General features: G+C 30.6%; 1 protein-coding gene across 4 annotated transcripts; it reads right to left on the bottom strand.

Moving 5' to 3' along the window:
* Window positions 1–3,444: 3,444 nt before the first annotated feature.
* LOC145189858 (solute carrier family 12 member 2-like) lies at window positions 3,445–18,454 on the bottom strand. 4 transcript variants are annotated; one of them, XM_090090950.1, is made up of 8 exons: window positions 17,991–18,454; window positions 12,282–12,549; window positions 10,804–11,528; window positions 10,340–10,644; window positions 8,703–8,889; window positions 8,187–8,481; window positions 5,531–5,794; window positions 3,445–5,431 (listed from the first exon to the last, which is right to left on the bottom strand). In XM_090090950.1, the coding sequence occupies exons 1-8, from the start codon at window positions 18,321–18,323 to the stop codon at window positions 4,866–4,868; spliced, it is 2,943 nt and encodes a 980-aa protein (XP_089947076.1). In that variant the 5' UTR covers window positions 18,324–18,454; the 3' UTR covers window positions 3,445–4,865. The 4 variants fall into 4 exon arrangements, with proteins under 4 accessions (XP_089947076.1, XP_089947078.1, XP_089947077.1 ...); XM_090090952.1 differs by lacking the exon at window positions 17,991–18,454 and adding an exon at window positions 14,209–14,923; XM_090090951.1 differs by having other exon boundaries at window positions 4,491–5,428; window positions 17,991–18,406.
* Between the last annotated feature and the right edge of the window lie 6,400 nt (window positions 18,455–24,854).

The raw sequence follows: 24,854 nt of genomic DNA, 5'->3' as shown, positions 1-24,854 counted from the left end.
AAAAACTTTCGAGGAGTTTTTGTCAGAGACGCATTGCCTAAAAAGCCTAGAAAAAAAGAATGTGGAATTGTCAACACGGGGGATTCGAGCACGGATGGGTTTCATTGGGTGTGTTGGTTCAAAGACGGTGACAAAAAATTCAGCTTTGACTCTTACGCTCAACCCCCTCTCGTCGAGCTCGTTGACTATTTGAAAAGCCCTGTTTTTTACAACAGCGAAAGGGTTCAATTTGGAAACACGTCTTATTGCGGTCACTTGTGTCTTTACGTCTTGAAAAAATGCGAAGAGGGAAACAGCTTTCAAGACGTTGTCAACACCCTTTGGTGATTTAAAAATTTCACCCCATTAAAAAATGATTGACAAATTCAACAGAAGCGAATTCAGTGTTTATTTTGATAATCTTGCATCAGACTCAACCAGCAACGTTTATATTAAAACGGACGGATCGAGCACCATCACTGCAGATTTGGATTACAACTCTCATAAAATCATCAACTTGGGTGAACCCACCAACGCACACGATGCAGCTACTAAAAACTATGTAGACACACATTCAACAGGTGGAACTGGAACGGTGATTGGAGTCGCAGATTTGGATTTAAATTTTCACAAAGCCATCAATTTGAACGAACCCACCAATTTGCATGATGCTGCCACTAAAAATTACGTGGACGTCAGCTCTAGCCAGTGTGTTAAAATAGACGGATCAAGCACAATCACGGGAATCATCGACATGAACTCTCACAAGTTGATCAACGTTTCAGATCCTACCAATTTAAAAGACGCAGCGACAAAAAGCTATGTAGACACCAAAGTCACTTACAACAATATTTCATACACAGACATTAACATGACGTCTCACAAATTGACTAATTTAGCTGAACCCACATCAGCTTCTGATTCAGCCACTAAAAATTACGTAGACACACATGCGTCAGGTGGAACGACTGTGGGAACTGCAGATTTGGATTTGAATTCGCACAAATTAATCAACGTGACTGATCCAACCAACGCGCAAGATGGAGCGACAAAGAATTATGTAGACGCCTTATCGATAAAGCCCAACTTTTTAGGAATGGTTCCTAATTCAAACTTTACGTCTTTAGGTTTAAAACAACAAACCATTGCTGCTGGATTAGCAGATGCTGTTACTGTTTTTACTTACTCTGACGGACCTGGAGTATTGAGAAGATTGTGGTTGGCTCTGAATGGAACTGTCACAGGAGGATTAAGCGTTCCTGGAAAGGTTTTTTTTTTCGAATACATACAGATGGAGAAATTAACGTAGGAAATTATGCAGACACTACAGATGGAATTGGACTTGACCAAGCTGCTCTCGCTTGTGATTTGCTCTTTGCTCCTCTCGGTGGACCAGGTTTTGCCAATTCTTTGCAAGGATGTAATGTTGCTAACAGTACTTCGTTAGGAGGCTATTTTACTCTAGACATGCCTTTTAAAACAAGCATTACCATTATGTTACGAAACAAAACAGCTTCGCCAGTGACGTATTGGATTCAACCTTTTATCACCACATTTCCATCTATTCCTGCGTACTTGCCGTTTTACAAACTGTACTCGGAGACGTTCAGATAAATGAATACCACTTACGGAAACGAATATACTTTGCTGCACACTCAAGGAAAAGGAAATGGTGTGTTTTTAAAATACATCAGGATGCACATCATTGGCGCTTCTGGAAACTGGTGGGAGCCTAGAGTGAGAATGTATGATGGAAGTACAGTTCCTCCTGGAGATGGATATGTCATTTCTCCATGGACACCTTACAACACCAACAATTACACCCATTTTCCAGGATATGATGGGAACAGTAAATGCATTTTCTCTTCGTCGGGATTAGAAGATTTTTACTTGTCCTCATGGAATGGATCAAGCGTCAATTCTTTCAACAACCCCTCGAGTGCGCTAATGTATCAATCTAACACCTCCATCGGCTCGACCACCACCATTTCTTTTTACAGAAATTTTGGAGTTGCAGATTCCATGCCTAACGTTTCCGCTGGCAGAAGGCTTGTTGTCACGCACAACTCTGGCGATGCGCAAACAGGACAATCCGGAAGCTATTACCTTCTTCTCGGACAAGCCTATTATTACGCCTAATGCACAGATTAAAAAAAATTTTGAAAATGACTTAAATAAATTTTTTTTCTTGTTATAAAATGAATATGGAACAGACTGAAATAATGTGTGAAAGCGAAGATGACTACAGACATCGTATGATAATAGAACGACTGACTGCAATAGATGAAAGGACAGAGCCTCCAACGCAGGAAGAAATGAGTATTCTTTTAGATGACGAGTTTGAATTGCAAAAAAGAGATGAAATAACTGCTGATATAGTTAAAATTTATATAAGAGTTGAAGCAAGATATTTTGCGACCTTAAGAGTTAAAGAAAGATCTTATCCTAACCTAAGCCCAAGCGAAGAGGAAGAGGAAGAAGAAAGCGATGATGAAACGTATGAGAGTATAAGGTATTTGTGGAATGGATATGAAAGCGATGAGGAAGAGGAAGATGATAGTTCAGAAGAAGAAGAAGATATTTATGGTTTAGACGAAGCTATTATATTTAGTTGGTCGTCTAGTTCAGAAGATGATAGTTCAGAAGAATCAGAATCAGAATCAGAAGAAGAATTAGAAGAAGAGCAAAAGCGACAATTGAAGATTAAAGCGTTGATTAAAGGTTATCGTAAGGATAGACGTAGAGCATGCGCTTCTGCTGCTTAAAATCATGCATTTGAAGAAGAACGACAAAAAGAACATAATCAAAGAATAAGAGATGCGCGCAGAGAAAAATATAAACACCTTTTTCCATACTTAAAGAACAACTACATGCACAAAGAATAATAGAAACACCTTTTTTTTCATAATGTGAACAACACATTATAAAAAATGCTCCTGAACCGGAATTCTATATTTACTTACCAAAAAATGAGAAAAAATGAAAATGAGCCAGAACCGGAAAATACAGAAAATTTTATATTATTACCAAAAAATTATTCTAGCTCATTTTTCATGAAAAAAATGAGAAAAAATGAAAATGAGCCAGAACCGGCTTTTCCCTATATATAGACTTTAAATGTGTTAGATTAGATATAAACGAAGTAAAAGAAAACAAAAATCTACTGAATTACTGCAATTGCCAAAAGTTATGGCCCTAAAAACTGAGCAATTTTCACTATCGGAAAATAAGGAGAGATTTAGCCAAAATGCTGAAGTATATTCCCCATGAAATTGACAAACAATATTATGAATTTATTTTAAAAACTAAAAAACCCATAAAACAAAACCAAAAAAGAAAGAAGACTGCTTATAAGACTCTATGAAACCATAGTATTATAATTATAATACTACATAACATTATAACTATAATATAGTTTTTCTAACTGGTGATAACCTATGTTTGCTTAAAAGAATTATTTTTGAGTTTATTTTTTTCTATGGTATTTCATTTTGTAAAATTGTTAAAGAAAACAAGATTATATATTATTTGTGATTAGTGTTGCTTTGTTCATTATCCTGAAATTTTGTTCAATATCCTACAAATTTATCAAAGATTTTGTACTCAGTGCAGTTTTGTTCAATGTCCAAGTAAGGATATGCTAATATCGTCTTAATTTTAGGTAAACAAACTTTATATTTCAACTTATGAATAATTTTAAAGTAAAGATAGTACACTAAAACATCTATACTAGCTATAAATAAAATACGAGAGAAGTAATAACCTCCTAAACTTTAACCGCGTTTTACCAACAATTTGTAAATTGGTCTGTTGAACAAACAAATTCTAGGGTGACGGTTCGCCTTCACCTATCGGAATGTTAGCTTGATTCGTGCGTGTGTGTCAACATGGTAGCGCCGAAATTGCCTTCGAGTCTTCTAAGAAGTGTAGTAATTGTTCTTCAGTGTAAGTTGATTGATTTTACAAATGAAAGTACAACTCATTTTTGCTTAAAACTTTTTAGTTAGATAGTAAATGTTATATATATTATGCTTTAATTCATTTAGCTCTCATCTTAATGTGTGACCAAATAGTATGTTTACTCTTCCCCCGACAAACGTTTCTCGTTTTTTCGTTCATAACTTTTTTCGGAACAAGCAAATTCAATTTTGAAAAGAGGATATTAATCATCATGATATTTTCTATGAAACTTTTTAGTTCAGTAAAATTAAATTTTATTTTCACGAGTTTGAAATCGATTAATTTTGAAAAAAAAATTTTTTTTTACAAGGGTGAGAATTTTAAAGTTTGTTAAAACACAAATAGATTTTAAAAAATAATCTGACCTAAGAGTAAATTTTAAACTACTTTCCACACAAAATATTGAAGCAGCTGAATAAATAGTACCATATTGAAGCAGCTGAACAAATAGCACCATATTGAAGCAGCTGAATAAATAGCACCAAATATCGGACTAGAAAATCCGCTTAAAGAAAACAGGCCTGTAGTTCTTTTAAAAAATGGAGCGTTAATTACCTATTAATCATCATCTTTTTTGAATGGTGTTACATGGTGGCAACAACTAGGCTCAATAAAAATAAAAAAAAATATTTTAACATTTATAAAAAAAAAAAAGTTAAAATGTCTGCAAACCCCCTAATGCACAAATATTTTGATGAAATAAAAAAAAACAGTATTTAAAAAAAGTTCGAAAGAACATTTCATAGCTTACTCTTTAAAAAAAAAAAAAATTTACAGTCACAAAAAGTTAAGTGTGCAAATAAAATTACCAGTTTTGTTTAAATAAAATAAAAAGTTATAAAATAAAAAAAATAGATTTTTAAAATTTTTTACTTTGAGTTCTCGATAACAAGAAGTGTAAAATGTGACCAGCTCATATGTATAATTTACGAATAAACGGTTAATACACTTTCTTGGTTTCCTCGAATAAGTAACACCGTTTTGAGACCAGCTGTTAACGTTTCTATCCAACTCATATACAGCAACGGTGACACAATAGAGCGTTTGGGGATTGGCAAGGAAATAACAACTAAGCTGGCATTTTTTGAGTGCTTGCGCAGTAATTCTCCAAGTCGAATTTGACGCAATGTTTTCTTATCTAGTATCCCGTCCGAAGGTAAGTGTTCCCCGCCTCGATAATTTTTAAACCATTTAATGCTTTCCTCTTTTGGGAATTTGTTAATCCCAACAAATTCAATAACACTTGAGAACTCAATTCGAAATCTCTTCAACAAATTTGCCATTTTAATTTGATTGGCCTCAATTTTTTCAGTTGAAGCGGGTGTAAAAACACGAATCTTATAATCTTTCCACTGGTGAGTTAGTGACAATATATGCGGTACCAGTATTGTTAGACCTCCATCATCGTTTAACCACCAGATATCTATAAAACCTTTTGGTGATTTTGTCAAAATCTTTAACTTGTGTTTTTTACCTTTCTTCACGTCACCTGCTTTTTATCAAACAAACAAAATTTTATAAAAACATAAACGAACATGTAAGCCAAGATTTATTTGCTTTAACTTTAAAAATTAAAAAAATAATCACATACTATCCTGAGTTGCCTCGACTTCTGGAGCACAGTCAACTGCAATTTCGTTTCCATTAATTGTAGAATCGTCGTTTTGTTTACGAAAAACAATTACTCCATAGTTTAAAGTAAATGCATCATCGATAATACCAAAGTATTCTTCAACGTCATCAATGCTGCGTTCCTGCCATTTATTCATAAAACCTACGAGCATTGTATTCGGCCTCAGCTTCCCCAGACCAACATTTTGAAGCAAGTTTCTCACACCTCCACGTAAGGTCTCGTCTACCCTCATTAAAAAAAAAGTATTTTTTTTAAAAAAAAAAAAATACGAGGTGCATACTAATGGCTCTTTTTAAATTTTCCTAAACCTTATTTTTGAATCTTATACGGTAAAAAATTATTCAACTTAAAAGTAGCCAATTTTTAAAGCTCAAAATATTTGATTTTTAATACAAGCTTTTTGCTTCTACTTTCTTAGTTCAGTTTCTTTTCCATATTTGGAAAAAATAAACATACAAAAGTGAGCAGTGTAACAAGATCTTTGCTTAAACATCATTACATCATTAAACATCATAACTATGCACTTGGAATAGAACGAGCATTTTAAAAACTCAAAGTAGAACAGCTGGTAGTCTGGCAAGAAAAAGGTAAAAAACTATACTAAACATTTTTGTTTAAAGATAAGTTCTTTGTACAAGAAAACAAACTTTATTCCTTGTAAAAGTTGGATACTTAGAGCATAAGTTAAACTTCATAGTGTAATGGCATCAAGGAAAAAAAACAAGGTTTCAGGAATTCAAGATACCCATTGCAAAAATAGATTTATTATTTGACAACATACATATAAGATATTTTTATTGCCACCCTGGTGTAAAGTTGGGTTTATCAACATTTAACAATGTGCTTATAGCCTTATAAAAAAAAAAGAATTTCAGGACTCATCATTAATGAAAAAAAAAAAAAGCTGATTCATAATTAATCTTTGAGAGATACACTAGTGTTATATCTGATCAGAACTATGTAATACTGTATTTAATTCTATATCTTCACAGAATCTGTTATCCCACAGTCCTTTGTTGCATCAGAGTAAATACCATAGCTTAGTCAGTCACAGAAGATAACTCTTATATTTCTGTTAAAGAAATCATCACATTGGTCACCATTTGTTTTTTTTAGATTGCATTAAAGAACTGATGTTTAATTCTTCTTTGAATTGGACACTGATCAATCAAATTAAGAAATGAAAGCCAGGTTTATGGAAAGTTCCACTTTCCTTGCCAACTTTTGATGGTATGCTCAAGATTTTTTATGTGTAAATTTCAGGAAGAAAGCCCATGTTTTTCTATGTGATGATTATCATTACCAGTTTAGAAACATAATATAGTATAAAAATTATTGAACTATTTTAATCCTAAAAAATCAAATTTCTTGAGCATCCACATGGATCATGTATATGGAATAGTTTAGAAAATATTTTGATGGGTAAAAATTATGAAAATCCTAAAATGTCATAAACAACAACAGTTGCAGTTTGTAAATTAATGCATTTTCTGATAAAGTTCAGAAGCAGTTTGCTATGGAGTTGCTTGAAACACAGTGCAATTTCATTTAAGTCAGTTATTCATGTGGTTTAAATGCCATTTTTCTTAACTATACTTAATTCATATTGAAAACTTATGGAACATCTAGGCTTTTTTATTGCTTGTGCTTCATCTGGCATTTAACTCATCATTAGAAAAAAGCCTAAAATATCATTATGATATATTGCCAGAGTTTTTTCTGAAACTTGACTAATTTTGAAAGAAATAATTGCTTCATAAAGTTGTTGGAAAAATTTTTCTTTTTTGAAGAATAGTATATTCTCCATTTTTTTTAACCTGCAGCTGTGGTATCTGATAGGTAATAATTTATTTACCTTCTTTTGTGTAAAAATATCTATTAAACAAAAAAATGTAATTTTATATCAACTTTTGAAAACAAAATCTTTAGCAATATTTGATTACAATAATAAAGTGTTTTGTATTTCAAGAAAAAGGCAAGTTGTAGAAAAAGAAAGAATCAATTACATGAAATAATTTGTGTTCCATCTTATTTTAGAGCCAATTATTAACTTATTACATTAATGATTTTTTCCTCTAAATGTTTTGATCCTCTAAATGTTTATTCAATGTCACCTTTTTGAACGTTTTAAATTTTTTTGATCCTCTAAATGTTTATTCAATGTCACCTTTTTGAACCTTTTAGATTTTTTTGAACGTTTTAGATTTTTTTGAACGTTTTAGATTTCTCATGTGTTCATCAATCTCTAGTAAAATGTTTTTGCAGGGGGTATTAAGCATCTCAAAAAATTTTAGGCCTGTTTAAAAATAAAAACTTAAGAACTTTTAGATAAATTTGAAAGGAAATTTATTCAAAACATTCTTACTTTTCATTTTTGTTAAAAAGAATGAATTACAATAAAACATACAATTCCCTTAGTGATTTTTCCAACTTTCTCAGTATTACAAATCAGAAAAATTGCTTTTTTCAGAAATACAAATAATGAGCTTGAATAACATTTGAAAAATTGTCTTGTGTAAATAAGAGCCACCCTGCTTTTTGTGTGTATGTGTAAATTTGTCAATCAAATCTTTGAAAAGAGTTAACCAATCAAAGGCAGAATGTTACTACTTACTATGAACGATAGAATGAAATGCTTTAAACTTTTGTGACTTTAACCAAGGTCCCTCATAACCTTCAGGCATGTACAGATCTGAAACCAGTTTTACTTCACCACATATCATAAGCCCAAAATGTCTTGTGATGTTTGATGCAATACGAACCAAACTAGGATGTTCTGAAGGTTTTCCACTTAGACACATTAAATTTATACGGAAAATTTTAACATGATCTTCTATAGGTTCCAAATGTCTTACTACCCTAATAGCATTTATGTAGGAGAATGATATTCCTGACTCTCCCCAGTTGACCTAAAGAATAAAGAACCAATCAACCAACTTATCAACCAACATAAATTAGTTGACCAAATCAATTACTAAGAATAAAACCAATAATTAAATTTTTTCTGAGATCATTATTTACATTTTATAAACCTATTATGTATTTCATTAAAAGTTCCTCTGTTTTTATAGATAACTATATTTAAAAATGAAAAAGGTTGAATAACAAAAATTTGAATTATAACATTTACCTTTGGTTTTCTATACTCGACAAAAACATACAAAATTCCTACAAATACAATAGCTACCACTGCAGACCACCAATTGATTAAAAACATAAGGACAACACACAACACAAATGAAAAAAATGATAACCATGAGTTGTAATACTTGTAAGAAGGTCTCCATGATGGAGATTTTGATATTTCTGCCATAAACCTACATTAAAAAATGAACATTTTTATACATGTTAAAATTATCGTAGATATAGTCTGCCATAACAATTGTTATATGATTGTATTTGGTCTAGGAATTAATTTGTGCGGTTTTTAATTGAAAATTGAAGGTTTATTTCAAAAACTAAATGGATAAATACATTAATGAAAATAGTGTCCATTGCTAGTCACTACTTTTGCCCATCTTTCCGGCAATTTATGAATTCCATGTTGAAAAAATGCTTCATCCTTAGAAGTGATCCAATCAGAGACCCATTTTTCGATATTTTCTGAAGAAGTGAAGTGCTCTCCAATCAAATCGTTATTTATGCAATCAAACAAGTAGCAGTCAGAAGGAGCAATGTCCGGAAAATACGGCGGGTGGGGTAACACTTCCCATCCAACATTTTCCAAATAGTTTTTGACAGGTTTTGCAGCATGTGGTCGAGCGTTATCATGCTGAAAAATGAGTTTATCATGTCTGTTACCCCAATCTGGTCGTTTTATGACCAGAGCTTGCTTCAAATGCATTAATTGTCGTCGATAACGTTCTCCATTAATAGTTTCACCAGGTGTCAGAAGCTCATGGTACACCACACCTTTCATATCCCATCATATACACAGCATAACCTTTGCACAGTGAATATTCCGTTTGGGTTGTGATGGACCTGGTTCACCTGGCTTTACCCAGGCCTTTTTTCGTTTAGGATTCTTGTAATAAATCCATTTCTCATCACCAGTAACGATTCGATGCAAAAATCCCTTTCTTTTCTGTCTTTCAAGCAGCAATTCACAAATGGTCTTTCTTCTTTCCACGTCTCTGTCTTTCAATTCATGTGGAACCCAATGAGACATTTTTTGAATCATACCCATGGCTTTGAGGCGTCTGGAAACTGTTGATTGTTCAACTCCTAACAATTTTGCAAGGTCCTCTTGCATTTGATAAGAATCCTGATCAAGCAATGCCGCCAATTCTGCATCTTCAAATTTTTTTGGCTGTCCTGGTTGCTCTTGGTCTTCCAAACAAAAATCACCACTTTTAAAGCGTGCAAACCACTTCTGACACATTCGCTCAGCTAGAGCATGGTCAACCAAAATACGATGACTTTTGGTAGCACTTTTCTTCATGCTAAAGTAATGAAGAAGAATCCCCTGCAAAAACACTTTATCAGGAACAAAAATCGACATTATCAGTTAAATTAAAAATAGTGTTGTTTACGCTTAAATCAAATGATTTATAATGAAAATGATGCACGCATGCGTGGCTAAACGAAACGCTGGGACAATAAGCTAGTTTCATAATCCCTTGTCAAACCGCACGAATTAATCCCTAGACCAAATAATTGTACATTAAAGTAAAAATTAGTATAAAATAATATGAAGAAATATAAAACAACAAAAATTTCACACGAATCTGACTAATAAAAAACAATTAAAGTGAATTAAAAACTTACACAGAATAATTTATCAAAGCAAATGACATTAAAAAGAAGTTGGAGTTTATTGGTGCTATAGAATTTATATCTCCAATAGCAATAAAAGCTGCTCCAATTAATGCAGCTAGTATGTAGCCATTTCTCGGTTCTTTGTTTCTACCATATTCTTTTCCAAAGATATCAATGTAAGGAAAAATTTTATCTACGCACACTGCTTGAAACACCTTTGGAGCACTAACTAGAGATGAAAGTGCAGAAGAAAGTGTGGCTGCTATAATTCCAGTTAAGATTAAAGGTCCCCAAAGAGATATTCTTTCCATTATCTAAAAAAAGAACCATTTTTTTATTTATTGCTAATTACACAAAAGAAATTTTAATTTATTACTTTAAATCAAAAAAGTTAATAATCTATAAATAGCCTTAAATAGATATAGGTTTAAAACTAATCATAATTTAAATGCTTTGTAATAACCATTTCTTACATTATAGTCATGGATAGTGCCAAATTTAAAAGAAATGTCTGTATTATTTGTACAACTAATGTTGCTAAAAGTGTTGTTTAAACTAGAGCAAGGTACTGTGTCAATTGGTCCTGTAGCATCTCGTATTGCTGCAATTGCTACAACCCAACACAATAGAAGATAAGAAAATGATGTCAAAAAAATAGCTGTAAATGTGCCAATTGGAATAGCTGCTGATGGATCTCTTAAATCTCCTGATAGATTAGCACCTGCAGTCATGCCAGTAACACCATTAAAAAATAATGCAAATATATCAAAAAACTTATTTCCATCCCTATAATCTGAGTGTAAATTTAGTTTTAATGTATCAAGCCGAATCCCAGTCACACCATGCAACTCTAAATTTTTTCTATCAGTTCCAGGTGAAGGGTAGAATGCACCTATGGTGGCATTTGTAACACCTAAAACAATTAGCAGTAGCAGAGCATTTTGTGTGTGTATTACCCAGTCTAAACCTACTTGTGTTACAATAAATGTTAAAACCAGACAAATAAATGCAATAATACGAACATCGTTTCTTTCATCAACCATTTTGACATCAAATCTATTTAAAATAGACTGCACTGCTTCTCCTAGTCCAACAAAATAAAAGCCTACAGCAATAGCATTAGCAAGTGCAAAGATTACACCAATACTACCACCAAATTTAGGACCAAGTACTCGAGAGATCATATAATATGCTCCACCTAAAAAAATATAAGTCCTATAAAATAAAATGCAATATGCAGCATTTCAAAAAAAAAAAATAAATGTATTAGGACTTCTTTAATTTTTTTCTTTCTAAGAATCATAAAAAGTAACTAGGCACAATATGGAAGCTTATGTGTGAATTTTTTTGTTTATAAAAAAAATTAATTCTTTAATACATATGTGACTTTGAAGTTTACAGCTTTATTATTGTTTTATAATGTAGTTTCTTAGATTAAAATATGCTAGAAAAGGTATTTCAAAAAGTTGTTTTCTGTGCCACACTCTTCCTAAACCAATTATTTTATCATGTAGTAATTGTTTTGTTTTTTCTTTTTCTATAAAATTTTTTTTTTTTCCATTAATACAGGTTAAATCAGGTAAAATCCCTACATGGAGAACTACATCTTCCATTAGAGATGCTTTAGTTACAAAGAAACATAAGGATTATTTTACATACTTTGCTAAAATTGCCTTTTTTTCTTCTATTGAGCTTATTTAGTTATCATAAATTTAAATTTCTTTACTATATTCATAAAAGTTAGTAAAAGTTTTTACTTATTTTTACTTTATTTAAGAATTTTAATTAGATACTGTAATTCATGAAATAGTTTTGATGCTCAAATTATACAAAAAATCTTAATGTTTTTTGTTTTTTTTTTAATTTAAAAAAAAAAGCACTAAAGTGGATTTTTACTTTGAATTTATGTGAAATTATGATTTTTTTTTTTTGTTTCTAAATAAAGTTAAACCTCCTTTCACTTCACCATTTGTACATATTGCTGACATAGACATGGATGTTAACACTGTCACTAATGTTGATAGTATAACTATTGCACTTGCTTCTAAGACACCTGATTGACCAACAATCCATGGAATTCGTAAAAAAAGAACAACTCCCCATATATTAAGCATAGTTGGTACAAGAACTCCATTTACCCATCCAAATTTGAATTCTTGCTTTGTACTTTTATCAGCAATAATAATTGTAGCCTGTCTTTCCTCTTCCTTTGATGGATCCTGCAAAACAATTTTAATGTTTAAAAAAACCCACACATCACTTGATCAACAAAATACTAAAACCATTTCATGTCCAATTAGATAACATTTATATATATGTAATTTAGCAGTCAAAAGACCACCTCTTTTTTTAATCACTTTTAGCAGTTACAGGGAAATACTGATTCTTGACTTTGATTGCTTTTAGTATTTTTATTCTGGCATTTAAAAAGACCTAAAAAAGATTTAACTGAAACTGAAGTTTTTTATAAATACTTTATACAGTCAATCTTATGGTTTTACACCAGTAAAGATTGCTTTACTGGAGAAATTAAAAAATGACTTCTCACTCAATATTTAAGTTCCTAAGTTTATGGTTCGGGTTTAATATCAAAGTAGTTTTCAAAAAAGTGATTATTAACTAACTCTAATTCAATTATTGTCTCTATTTGCAAGCCCATCAAAGGATTTCATAGTTGCCTTTTTCACACTAAATTTTTTAAAAGAGTTGCAAAACCAGCTACTAAAGCTGCTGTTTGTAGTTTTCTAAAAAAGCTAAATGTAATATGGATTAAATTCATGTTTTCGTTTCTTGACAAATAAAAATGGGATGAGCAACATACTGTTCTCTAAAAAAGCAAGCTATGATAAAAACAAAACTTATTGTTAAATCTAAAAGTAGCCATTTAGTTGTTATAATAAATAGCAAATGATAGTGGCAAAAGAGTACTAGATTTATAATAGATGTACTTTTTTTAACATTGATAATTGTAAAATATTTTATAAATAAAAATGTTTACAATATCAAAAGTTAAAACTTTACTACAAAACTCCAACCTGCGTCTACCATTTTCCGGAAAATTTTTATAAAGCTCCCAAGTTAAATTACATTCTAAATAACCTTGTGCACTTTAGCAGTTGCTTCACAATGTACATCTATTCATCCCTTAGTTAAAATAGCCACAGAAAAACAAATTTATTTATCGAGCACATGCAGCCTCTTGATGACCTGTATATATTAGCGCTTTAAAGCTGAAACTAAAGTGGTTAAAAATTTGCTCCAGGGTTTCAAGCGCCTCTATATTTTTATAAGTATTTATACCTCAAGGTGTTCACACCAAAAGAAAAAACTCTAGCACCTACCCATCATTTTTATGTAAACATCTTTTTTTTCTGGATCAAATAAATCTTATCCTCATCATTTTATAGAGTACAATTTATTGTAGTCATACTGCTATTGGTATTCTTTCTTAGACTTTGTTTATCAGAATCTCCCTAGTTGTTCTATGTGAGTGAAAATCCTCTTCAGGGTAACAGCAGTAGGGATTTAGAGAGAAGTTGTTTCTTACTTTACATTTAAATCAAAACCAGAAACAATTTAAGTAAAGATGGAAAACAAACAATTTTGATCTATTGCAGTGTTTCACTCTCATTTTTCAGAATAAACACACATCTCAAATTAACTTTTTTTGAGATGCTCCACTGTTGAATTGGAGCAAAATATCAATTTACATTTTCTAGTGCTAGCGCCTTCTTCAAAATACAAATTTATCTTTTCACTTGCATTGGTGTCTTATAATTACACTTAACATTCCTCTACAGCTAGAGTTATATTGCTTACCGGATTATAGCTTTCATCTAAACCTGAGAAAACTTAACGAAAAAAAAGTTTCGACTGACCTTCTATTTCTTTAATTTTGAAATTTCTATATCTTTTCATCTTTGCGACTAAATATATCTTTTTTTTTTTCCTTTGTATTCTAAACTACTTGTGTTGGCAAGATAGCTTTGACACACTGATTGATCGAACCGAATAGTGCCATTTGATCTTTTAACAAGATATAGTTCTTGCCCACACACCTAGCACAGTCAAAGCTTGAATGTAAACAAAATAAGTTTATTGCCCTGGCCAGCTCGATCACAAGATTTAAATCCAGTCGAATCTATTTGGGTTTAGATGGAAATAAAATTAGTCAAAGTTCGAATCAGGTTCTTAAGTAACCTAAAACAAAAACTAGATTTGTAGAAGAATTCCAAACGAGAATTAGATCTTTTTTTTTTTTTTTTGCTATATAATTATAAATTTTATCTACTTTTCTAAACTTGTCAAGTTATGGTTAAGTTGGCAAAATGTACAAACGCAGTGGGTGGGTGTGTGTTTTAATAAATTTCAAACCACCTGCCTTTGATACTTTGGGGCGCTACTGCACTTTCGCACCCCCACCCCCTTTTTTTTATATAATTGATCATGACAGAAAATTTCATGCTGATTCAGAAAAATATAAAAACATAGTCTTGAAAATCAACAGAAAGTGCTCTAATTCGAAATCAAAGTTTTAAAAAATCCCACTAAAAACCCCAATATTCGCCATTTTTTAAAAACCTTTTTAAAATGCTTTCATTTTTAACGAAAATTAGTTACCTTTACATTGCGCAACAAGAAGAGCTGGTTTCAATTAGCCTTAGCATTGTTATTTTAATGTATTATAATTAGTGTTATAACGAAATGAAATTAATGGAAGAATTCGAATAAAGCTTGAACGTAGAATGTGATAATGTAGAAAAATTGATGAATAATTATTATCGTATTATACGCTGGTTTTTTTTATTAAGAAAACGGTTTGAGGGTTACATTTTATAAAATTTAAATATGACAAAACTATTATAAACTAAATTTCAAAAATTCTTTTTTTAGGAAACAAAATTGTAGAATTATTTTTTAAAATTTGTTACAAAAGTACATTACTTGCTTTATAGTTTGTTTTCTAATAAATAAAAAAACGACTATTTTCATAGCCACAAAAAATTGCTCAAGATAAAGATACTTTAACGACTTTGTTAACGTAAAAACCATGCTAAAAAACCATGCTTGTAAGCTAAAAGATCATTAACTTGTTATTCTCAAAATGGTGAATATTGAGATTTTTAGTGGGATTTTTTAAAACTTTTACTTCGAATTAGATAAAATCCGTTGATTTTCAAGTCTATGTTTTTATATTTTTCCGAATCAGCATGAAATTTCCTGTCATAATCAAATATAAAAAATATGGGGGGGGGGGGGGGGGGGGGAATGCGAAAGTGAAGTAGCGCCTACTTTGGATCGTATAATTTTTGGATAAAGTTTTATCCGAAGCTCCAAACTTTTCGGATCAGATAGTTTAAGAAATTTTCTGGTATTTTTTGCATATCGTATGAGACTGAAAAGTTTGTTACCGGCTGGGAGAAAAAGTACGAAAAGTGCGGTATGGAGTTATTATGTTCATTGTAAACTACAATGAACATAATATACATAGTAGTTATATAATACTACAATTTGTAGTCATTGGCATTAATATAAAAAAATTCACAATGATAATCCTACAAATTCCGGAGATAATAAATTTACAAATAGTACCATTCGAACTTCTTTTTTTTGGCAAACTTATGGAACCTTTTCCATATTATGACCTTTTCTCCAAGCCAATCACATTTAGTTCGCAAAGCTTTCAAATCAAACGTTCTGTAAGGATGACCTCACCATAAATGGCGCTGTGCGAAAAGACATTGCAAAGATGGCTAATAAGCTTTAAATACTGTCTACACTGTGATCTCATGTTTGCAAATAACTATTCATAAAGAGGAAATCTGGTAATGGTTCGAAGAAAACTGTTCGATATTCTAAGTTTTTCAATATCCAATAATGAGGGAAATGGTAAAAATAAACTCTCTGTAAGCTAGCACATCATCAGAAATGTGGTCAGGAAGTATAGAGTCAGGATCAAAAAACACCTTGTTTCCACAATTGTTTGGGAGAGTAAGGTGTTTTTTGATCCTGGCACTAGTGAAAAAAAGAGGGAAAAGGTTTGAAAGATTAAATCAACTTTTAAGTTTCCTGAAAAAGAGATCAATAGCTATCCTCTTCTCTGATGAGAAATAGTTAACATTAGATTTTGTGTCCAACAGCAAACCAATCGTTCGAATGGTCATTAATCAACTGAGACAGTCTCAGAGCACGGAAAACACATAATCACGACCAAAGACCTAGTCTCAGTGATGGTAATTGGACTTGTTTTTTCAGATTCCTCAAATTTTAATCAAACATTCGAATTCTGAGGAATAATGTCAAGTCCTAAATAGATGCCAATTATATTCCAGGGATATAGCAGGAGGATGGAGTTCCTGTTTACACTCTAAAGAATTCTCAATTCAATGCTTTGAGACAACCTGCCGAAATATCAATAAAACCTTTAGCCACCCAGCTCACCAGATTTGTCGCCCTTAGACTACTTAGTCCGGGCGTTCATCGAGTCGTAGACTTGTCAGCTTAGCAGTTGCGGTTCCCTGAAGGCTGCTATTAAAAAGGAGTACAACAAGATGCTCATGGGCTATATCCACCTGTTCCAGGTTCAGGAGTCGACTTGAAGCTTTCATAAATGATGGAGGAGATCATGTTGAATAAAAATAAGGTAAATATATTTCTAAATAGATTTTATTAATTTCTTGCACGTTTTTTAATTTAATTTCTTTTTTTTTTGTTTTTTAATTTGTGCATATGTTTAAAAAGCAAACAAACTCAGAATTAAACAATTTTTTGATATAAAAGAAAACAAACGAAGTTATGCAAAAAGTCAAATAATTTCATTTAAGTTAAAATGATATTTTCAGAAGATTTTTTTCACCTAATGTTCAAACAAATATGAGCACGATTGTTACAAAGCAATAAAATTTTTCAATAAAATATATAGTAGCCACTTTATAAACATGAGTTTTAAAATAACATTCCATTACAAATAATTTGTTCTCCTTGTCAGAGTTTTAATTGACAACATTTTTTTAAGATTAGCCAGGCGTTTGGGGAGAGATTGCCTTTAGGAAGCAAAAGTATTAAAAGGTACTATTTTAACTATATTATCTCTTTTCTTGGTAATTTGTATAGTTATGATAATTATACATATTTAAAAACACATCAAACTAAAGAAAAAGGGCACGAAATATAATGAGTAATTGGATTTTATTGAATTAGTGACATCGTAAAAGAAGATAATACAAAGTTAATGAAATTAAACTTTAAAGTTTCCTCAAAAAAATTTTTTTTGTGAGATTTTGGTAACCACATCTTAAATCGTTCAGAATTGTTTTAAAATCATCAATCATATCTCGGTAACTTTAAGTCATAAAACATTCCGAACTATTTACATTGTATAAAATAATCTCATGAACTATAGTTCGTCGTTTTGATTTAAGTATATTGTTAGGTCGTCGTAGAGCTATAAGTGATTAATGCTTTTTGAGCTATTTACACCTACTGCATAACTTAACCTACCAGTGAAGTTGTGAAAATAATTTAATGTTGAAAATACTTTGTTGTTCATTTATCGCCTCGGCCACAATAAAAGTTGCATGAATTATAACTTTTTTTTTTTTTTTTTTTTTTGGAGAAATTAGTTCCAAGTGAGTTCTTCAAAATATTAATAAAAACTTACCCAACTTCTTTTATTATTTTCGTCCAAGCCTACACCAGTATGAAGTTGTTCTAATGTTGGCCTGAGAGCTCGGGTCATATTGTCATGATTCTGATAAAAAACCGATAATGGCACCGCATCGTGTGTGAGATAATTTAAGGTCTGAAGATTCGAAGTTTGAAAGTTGTTTACACTGTAATATTCATTTTCATCAAACTTATCTCTTGATTCGTCTTGATCCTCCTCTTCATCATAAGATTTTTTTGGAAGATCGTCGTTGATAAACTTTGCAAGAGAAGGAACACCATCAACACGTTCTTCAACATCCAAACCTTGATTTGCAATTCCATTCATTTTAACAATTATGTTAAAAATCTACCTATTCTTCTAAAAAAAATAACGCTTCACTTATAATAAATAAAATCTTATGTTCCCTTTAAAAAAACACTTCTCGCTTAAACTATCGTCACTATCGCTTAATTTTGTCAAATGGTATTATAATTGCATTGCATTTCTAATACTTAATCAAACTGGTCAAACGTGCCTAATTTGAAAATGACATTATCCGGAGAAACAAATAGTCTCTTAGCTGAAACAAATAGCATTGTTTGAGAAGCTGTATTGTAAAGTGTAATGCGCAAATGATAATCATTTTTCTGTAATCCTCTAAGCGTTTAAACTCTTGGATTATTTATTAATTCTGAATACTTTATATTTATTTTATCTGCTTTTATTAAAAAAATATTTTAGACATGCTATCTTGCTTTTAACCCTTACCGTTGAGTACGTTTGCCCTCTTCTACAAAGTTACTAAAAGTGTATGTGACAATTTTTACGAGAAAAAATTTTAAAAAAATTAATCTGTAAAATACAAAGACATCTTACCGGGAGGAGAGTAAAAACTCATATCTAGAGGAGGATTACAAAAACTTGTTTAATAGATTGCACGTTTTTGATTATCCTGTATTCCACGATTTAAAGTGACTTACTTGCCAAAAGTTGGGTTTAAAAAAAAAGTTATTGCAATGACTTTATTGAAATGGAGATGCTCACCAACCCACGAGAATGCTTATGGTTCAAAAAAATACTTCTTGATTAAAACTTATGTTGAAAGCTCGTTGATTAACATAATTTTTTGTTACATTACATCGGTAACTTTCATGCATTTTATCATTATTTTGGTAATACGTGTAACTTTCGTGGATTATTTGGCATTTTGGCGCAAACAAAGATAATGGATTATCATTAATTTTGCGTTATTAAATTAGGTGCGAAATTTGAGCAACTTATATTATGTCATTTTACCGTTTGCCAAAAACTTTTTGTGGCATTTGGAGTCAAAATATTGTAACTATTTAAGAAAGCAGATGTAGTTAAAGTTTAATAATCACATAAAATAATTGTATAAAATGTGTTTTAGACATTAACTTCTGGAAGAAAATGTTTTTTCAAAATATTACTTTTAACTTTTATTATAAGATTTAAAATCAATCTATAAAAAATAGCTTACCTCATTAAACTGAATTTGTAGAGTGTTTTATGTATTTTTGGCAAATTTGAAGGGTTGGGATTGTCCAAATTCACTAAACCCTCTTTGGGGTGGAAAAAATTTATTTTTAAGAAGTACAAATTCCACGATTGTGTAATAGTTGATACTTTTTAGTGTTACTACTCAATTAACAAAAATTTTCAATTTTGGTTTTTAGACAGCCGACCCAACAAAAGAATTAACCTGAATTCTCTTTTTGGTATTAGCGCTGCATATTGTTATTTTTCAGTACCTTAGTAATGCTCAGTAGATGTTATTAGATAACGATCCGAATGCAAGAATTGAAATTGATGTCATAAATCAAATCTAACATTTGATTTATGACTTCAATTTGGAGACAAACTTAAGGTGGATAACCACAAAAAAAAAAATTTTTTCTAATGAAAAAATCAATTTTTTGATATTTAAGTGATATAATGCTTCGATGATCCATTTTAATTATGATAAACTTAGCTTTATCTAACTCATTCTAAAAATTATTGTATTTTGGATAGTTTGTAGGTAAGTATAAAAAAGCGTCATTAGCAACGTCTATAGCAACTGCATTTTTTTTTGTTAAGCCATTTTCAACAACCCTATAAATGCTTCTCTTTTTGATCAACTACCTAAAAATATAAACATTATATGGTTTATTATGCCAGCTTGGTTTGCAATTGATTACTGTAAGTCCTCATACTAAAATATTTATAGTTTAACAATTAGTATAAGGAGCTTTGTTTGCATTTATAGCGATTCGGACAACAAATTTTATTTACATTTCAACCAAAGATAGTATATATATATATATATATATATATATATATATATATATATATATATATATATATATATATATATATACTATCTTTGGTTGAAATGTAAATAAATATATATATATATTTATTTACATTTCAACAATATATATATATATATATACATTTCAACCAAAGATAATATATATACTATCTTTGGTTGAAATGTATATATATATATATATATATATATATATATATATATATATATATATATATATATATATACATTTTATAGTAATGGGTAATAAAAAAAATAATGAACGAAAAAGAAAAAGAAGATTTAATGGGTTTTCAAAAAATTATACTGAAAACAAGAGTCAAACACCATTTCAATCAACTTGTGTCAGTTCTAAAAAGCTCAGGTTTAACAATAATACGGACACTGAAAACAACTACAACATTCTTTTCAACTTTCATATTCTTAAAGAATTATTGAGAAATTTTGTATATGTCCAAATTGTGAAAGCAACATGGTAATTAATGATGATTCAGCACCTAGAATGGGGTTTTCACACAAATTAATTATAAGTTGCAATGAATGTAAATATAAGTTCAATAGATACACTTCAAATCAAATTTATAAAAGTAATTCAAAGCAAGGAAGAAATTTATTTGACGTGAATTTAAAAAGAATAATAGCTTTTCGTGAAATAGGTAAAGGGCATGAAGCTATAAAAGATTTCTCTCGTATAATGAGTATGTCATGTATGCAAAAAAATGCGTTTAATAATTCAATGAAAACGTTATCAAAGGCTTACCATTCAGCTGCATTACAGTCTATGAAAAATGCTGCTAATAAAGTAAAATATTTCACCAAATAAAACAATTACTGGAGAAGCTTTGATTAAAGTTTCTATTGATGGGACGTGGCAAAAACAAGATCACAGTTCTTTAAATGGAGTAGTAACAGCTATAAGTGAAGGGAGTTGCATTGACTTTGCAATACTTAGTAAATATTGCAGGGGATGTCAAATATGGAAAAACAAAGTGAATCACCCTATGTATAACTCTTGGAAAGCTAATCAAAAATGTCACCTAAATCATTCCAAATCTTCAGGAGCTATGGAAGGTACTGGCAGTAGAAATAATTTCTAGATCCATAAATAACTATGGGGTAATTTATAAGTACTATTTGGGTCAGGGCTGTGGAGTCGGTAAGCTGCTGTTTCGACTCCGACTCCGACTCCTTGAATTTATCATGGACCGACTCCGACTCCGACTCCCGACTCCGACTCCCGACTCCGACTCCTTCATAAGTAGCCAATTTATAACAAGAAATATACTGTAGTAAAATGTTAACATTGGATATTTCATCACTATGATACAAATAATCCAACCACTTAGTGCTTTAAACAATATTTATTAGAAAACAATTTCTGAACAAACGACTTTTCTGAACTCTTGTTATGCAATAAACTCTTATGCAGTCACTAATAACATTATGAATTTGTCAAAATCATGCTTGAAATATTGTCAGTTGGACAGAAAGAACTTGTTCTTCTTTAAGTTCATATTCTTTAAGAATCTTTTCTACTAAGACCTGGAGAATTTCGCTGGTGTGATTAGCTTTGGTGTCTTTTACTGCCAATGTCTTGGTAACTGCTTCATTTTTTTCAAAAAAGAATTAAAGATTGATTGCAAAATAGTTCACTCTGTTAAGAAACACAAAGCGTCCCTTGAGAGATTCATTAAGTTCTTCTTTTTGTTTAATAGCTTTTTCAATCACTAATTTTCTAATACTCTCTCTCTCCAGAGAAACAAAGTTAATTGAAAACTTACAGTCTTTCTGTTTGTGTAGCAACTCTTTGGTGCTTGGTGGTGGCACGCCTAGCTTTCTACTAAGAATATGTAGCACAGTGCCAGACAATTAAGGTTGGGAGTTGGGGGATCATGAAGTTATATGTTAAACTCCTTGTCCTCCAGTTGTTGCAAACTACAATTCCCATTGTGTCTGGATATCCTACAGCTTTCAGAGCATCCTGGGACTTGTAGTTTTGTAACAACTGGAGGGCTAGAGTTTGATACTTGTGCTTTAGACCGACAGAACATAAAATATTTTAATGAATAACATCTATAAAATCCTTATGAAGTTTATGAAACTTTGAAAGATTTTTTTTAAACCGGAGTCGGAGTCGGTACAATTTTTCCGACTCCGACTCCCAAAGTATTTTGTGGGAAAAAATTAACAGGTGTTGGAAACCTCACCAATAATTCTATAAACACTATTCAAAACTATTTTGGTATGGTGATAAGAGAATTTGCAAATAATAAAAATTTAAACGATGATGAAAAAGTATACCAAATGAAAAAAAGGTATAAGAGCTGTTTAAATCATTGTACTCACTTTCCAGACAAATTGCGACGACATATACTATGCCCTAGAGGATTAAATAGTTGGTGTAGATGGAAGAACTGTGAAGAAGGAGTTGACATTTAGAAGCCTAAAGTAAAAATTCCTGTGTGGATTTATGATGTAATAAAGATTTTGATGATTTATCTGATGATTTTTTTCTCAAAAAATGCACTCATGGAGAGACACAAAATTGCAATGAAGGACTTAATAACATAATATGGTCTTGATGTCCAAAAAATATCTTTGTTAGAAGATTTTTGCTTGAAGTGGGTGTTTGTTCTGCAGTTCTTTACTTCAAAGATGGTACATATGGTCTTAACAGAGTTTTTAAGTTCCTTAACGTAAAATTTGACTTAAAAAGTTCATTGGCATTTCATCAAAAAGATATGAAGCATTTAAAAAACATGTTTTAAAAAAATGATGTCAAAGTTAAAAAAAGAAGAGAAAAGTTAAAAGCATTAAAAAAAGGTTGGATTGATAATAAAGAAGGAACTTCATTACAAGAATCTTATTTATCAGGTGGATTTTAATAGTTTTTTGCTTTTGTATTTTGTTTTTCTTTTTTTCTCAGAATTGCATTTTAACGATACTTAACTTGACTTACAACATGATATCTTAAGATTGGGTCAATTTACTTCAAATTTTCAGGAGTTGTTTAAAATACCTAAATGAAGGGAATAAATATTAAATTTTTAAAATATACTTTTTTTTTTGGCTTTTTTAGTGTTTTAACATAGCTCTACCCCCTGAAAATATTACAAAAACCACAAAATTTCAACTAAAAATGCTACAAGTAGTTTTTTTTCATGGATTTTAATTCATTCCCTTTATTTCATGGGTTGACAGAAAGTTGCAAAGTTTCAAAGCTCAAAAATTAATATAACTTGAAAAATCGTGTTGCAAGTGTAGGTATTAAATGCTTCATTTCTACGTGATTTTGACAATTTTCTGCCTTTTTATGAAAGATCTACGTATTTAGCAATATTTACGTTGCAAAAAATGTATACATTAATTTGAATCAAATAGTGGTTTTCAAAATTTAATTACCGTTATGAAATTTGTTTTTTTTTGTGGTTATCCACCTTAACATGTATTCTTTTCACATTCGTATATATACGACATCAGAGCCTGCCTATCAATAGGTCTTTAACACGTTCGCTGCCGAGCTATTTTAAGCTATGCATTATTTCTTTGCCGAGCCATAATGTTTACAATGAATTATTTTTGCCGAGACTGTTTTACGTGGTTTCATTCTCATTGCCAAGGCTAGATATCAATATTTCAATAAATAAAATATTTTTAATCTGAAATAATTCTATAGTATTTTTTATTCTGAATATAACTGACAAAAAAAGTAGCTTGGAAATGGGGAAGGATTTTTTTTTCTACAGTGCCGAAGTACTCGTAACACCGTAATGAGTATAACTCATTGCGGTGACTACATCTTGAAAAGATGTAATTGAGAACTTGAAAGTTGTAATTAAGGTACTTTAAAATGTAATTGAGAAACCCAACATGTAAATAAGAAATTGCAATATGTAATTTAAAATATATATTATATTTTCTCAATTACAACTTTCATCTTCTAAATTAAATCTTACGTTTCTTAATTACATCTTCCATAAATATTACATAATGCGACTTCTAAATTACATGTTGTATTTCTCAATTTATCTTACGTTTCTTAACTACAACTTTCAAGTTCTCACTTGCATCTTGAAAAGGTGTAATAATGTACCTTATTTGATCCATTATTATTATAGTGTTTCAATTTTTTTGCACATGCACATTGGCAGTTATCATGAGTAAAAAAGGTAATTTATATTTTGTTTTCTTAATTCTAAATCGTTGTGTTTTTAAGACTAGAAGCTAAAATATATTTGATAACTACATTATACTGTATGTTATTAAAAATGTGAAAAAAATTTGAAGTACACAATAAAATGTTTTTTAATACATTAAAAAACATTTTAGTGTGCACTTCGAATTTTTTACACAGTATACTAGTTAATGTGTTTTATAGATGAGTAATTTCTTTTTTATAAATAGATAATTTATAAATTTATCTATCTCCTATTAGCTTAACACAGATATTCCACAATTGGATCAGCAGATATGATAATGGAAGATTGTGAGGATAGTGAAGATGATGATATTAAAGATTCTGATTCATTTTTCGCTTATACTAC

Source organism: Hydra viridissima, unplaced genomic scaffold (genome assembly GCF_058129835.1).
Source record: "Hydra viridissima isolate aposymbiotic clone 2 unplaced genomic scaffold, HvirCarnegie_v1 scaffold_6, whole genome shotgun sequence".
NCBI lineage: Eukaryota > Metazoa > Cnidaria > Hydrozoa > Anthoathecata > Hydridae > Hydra > Hydra viridissima.
Note: the sequence above shows the minus strand (reverse complement) of the source record. Positions and strands in the feature narration are given on the sequence as shown.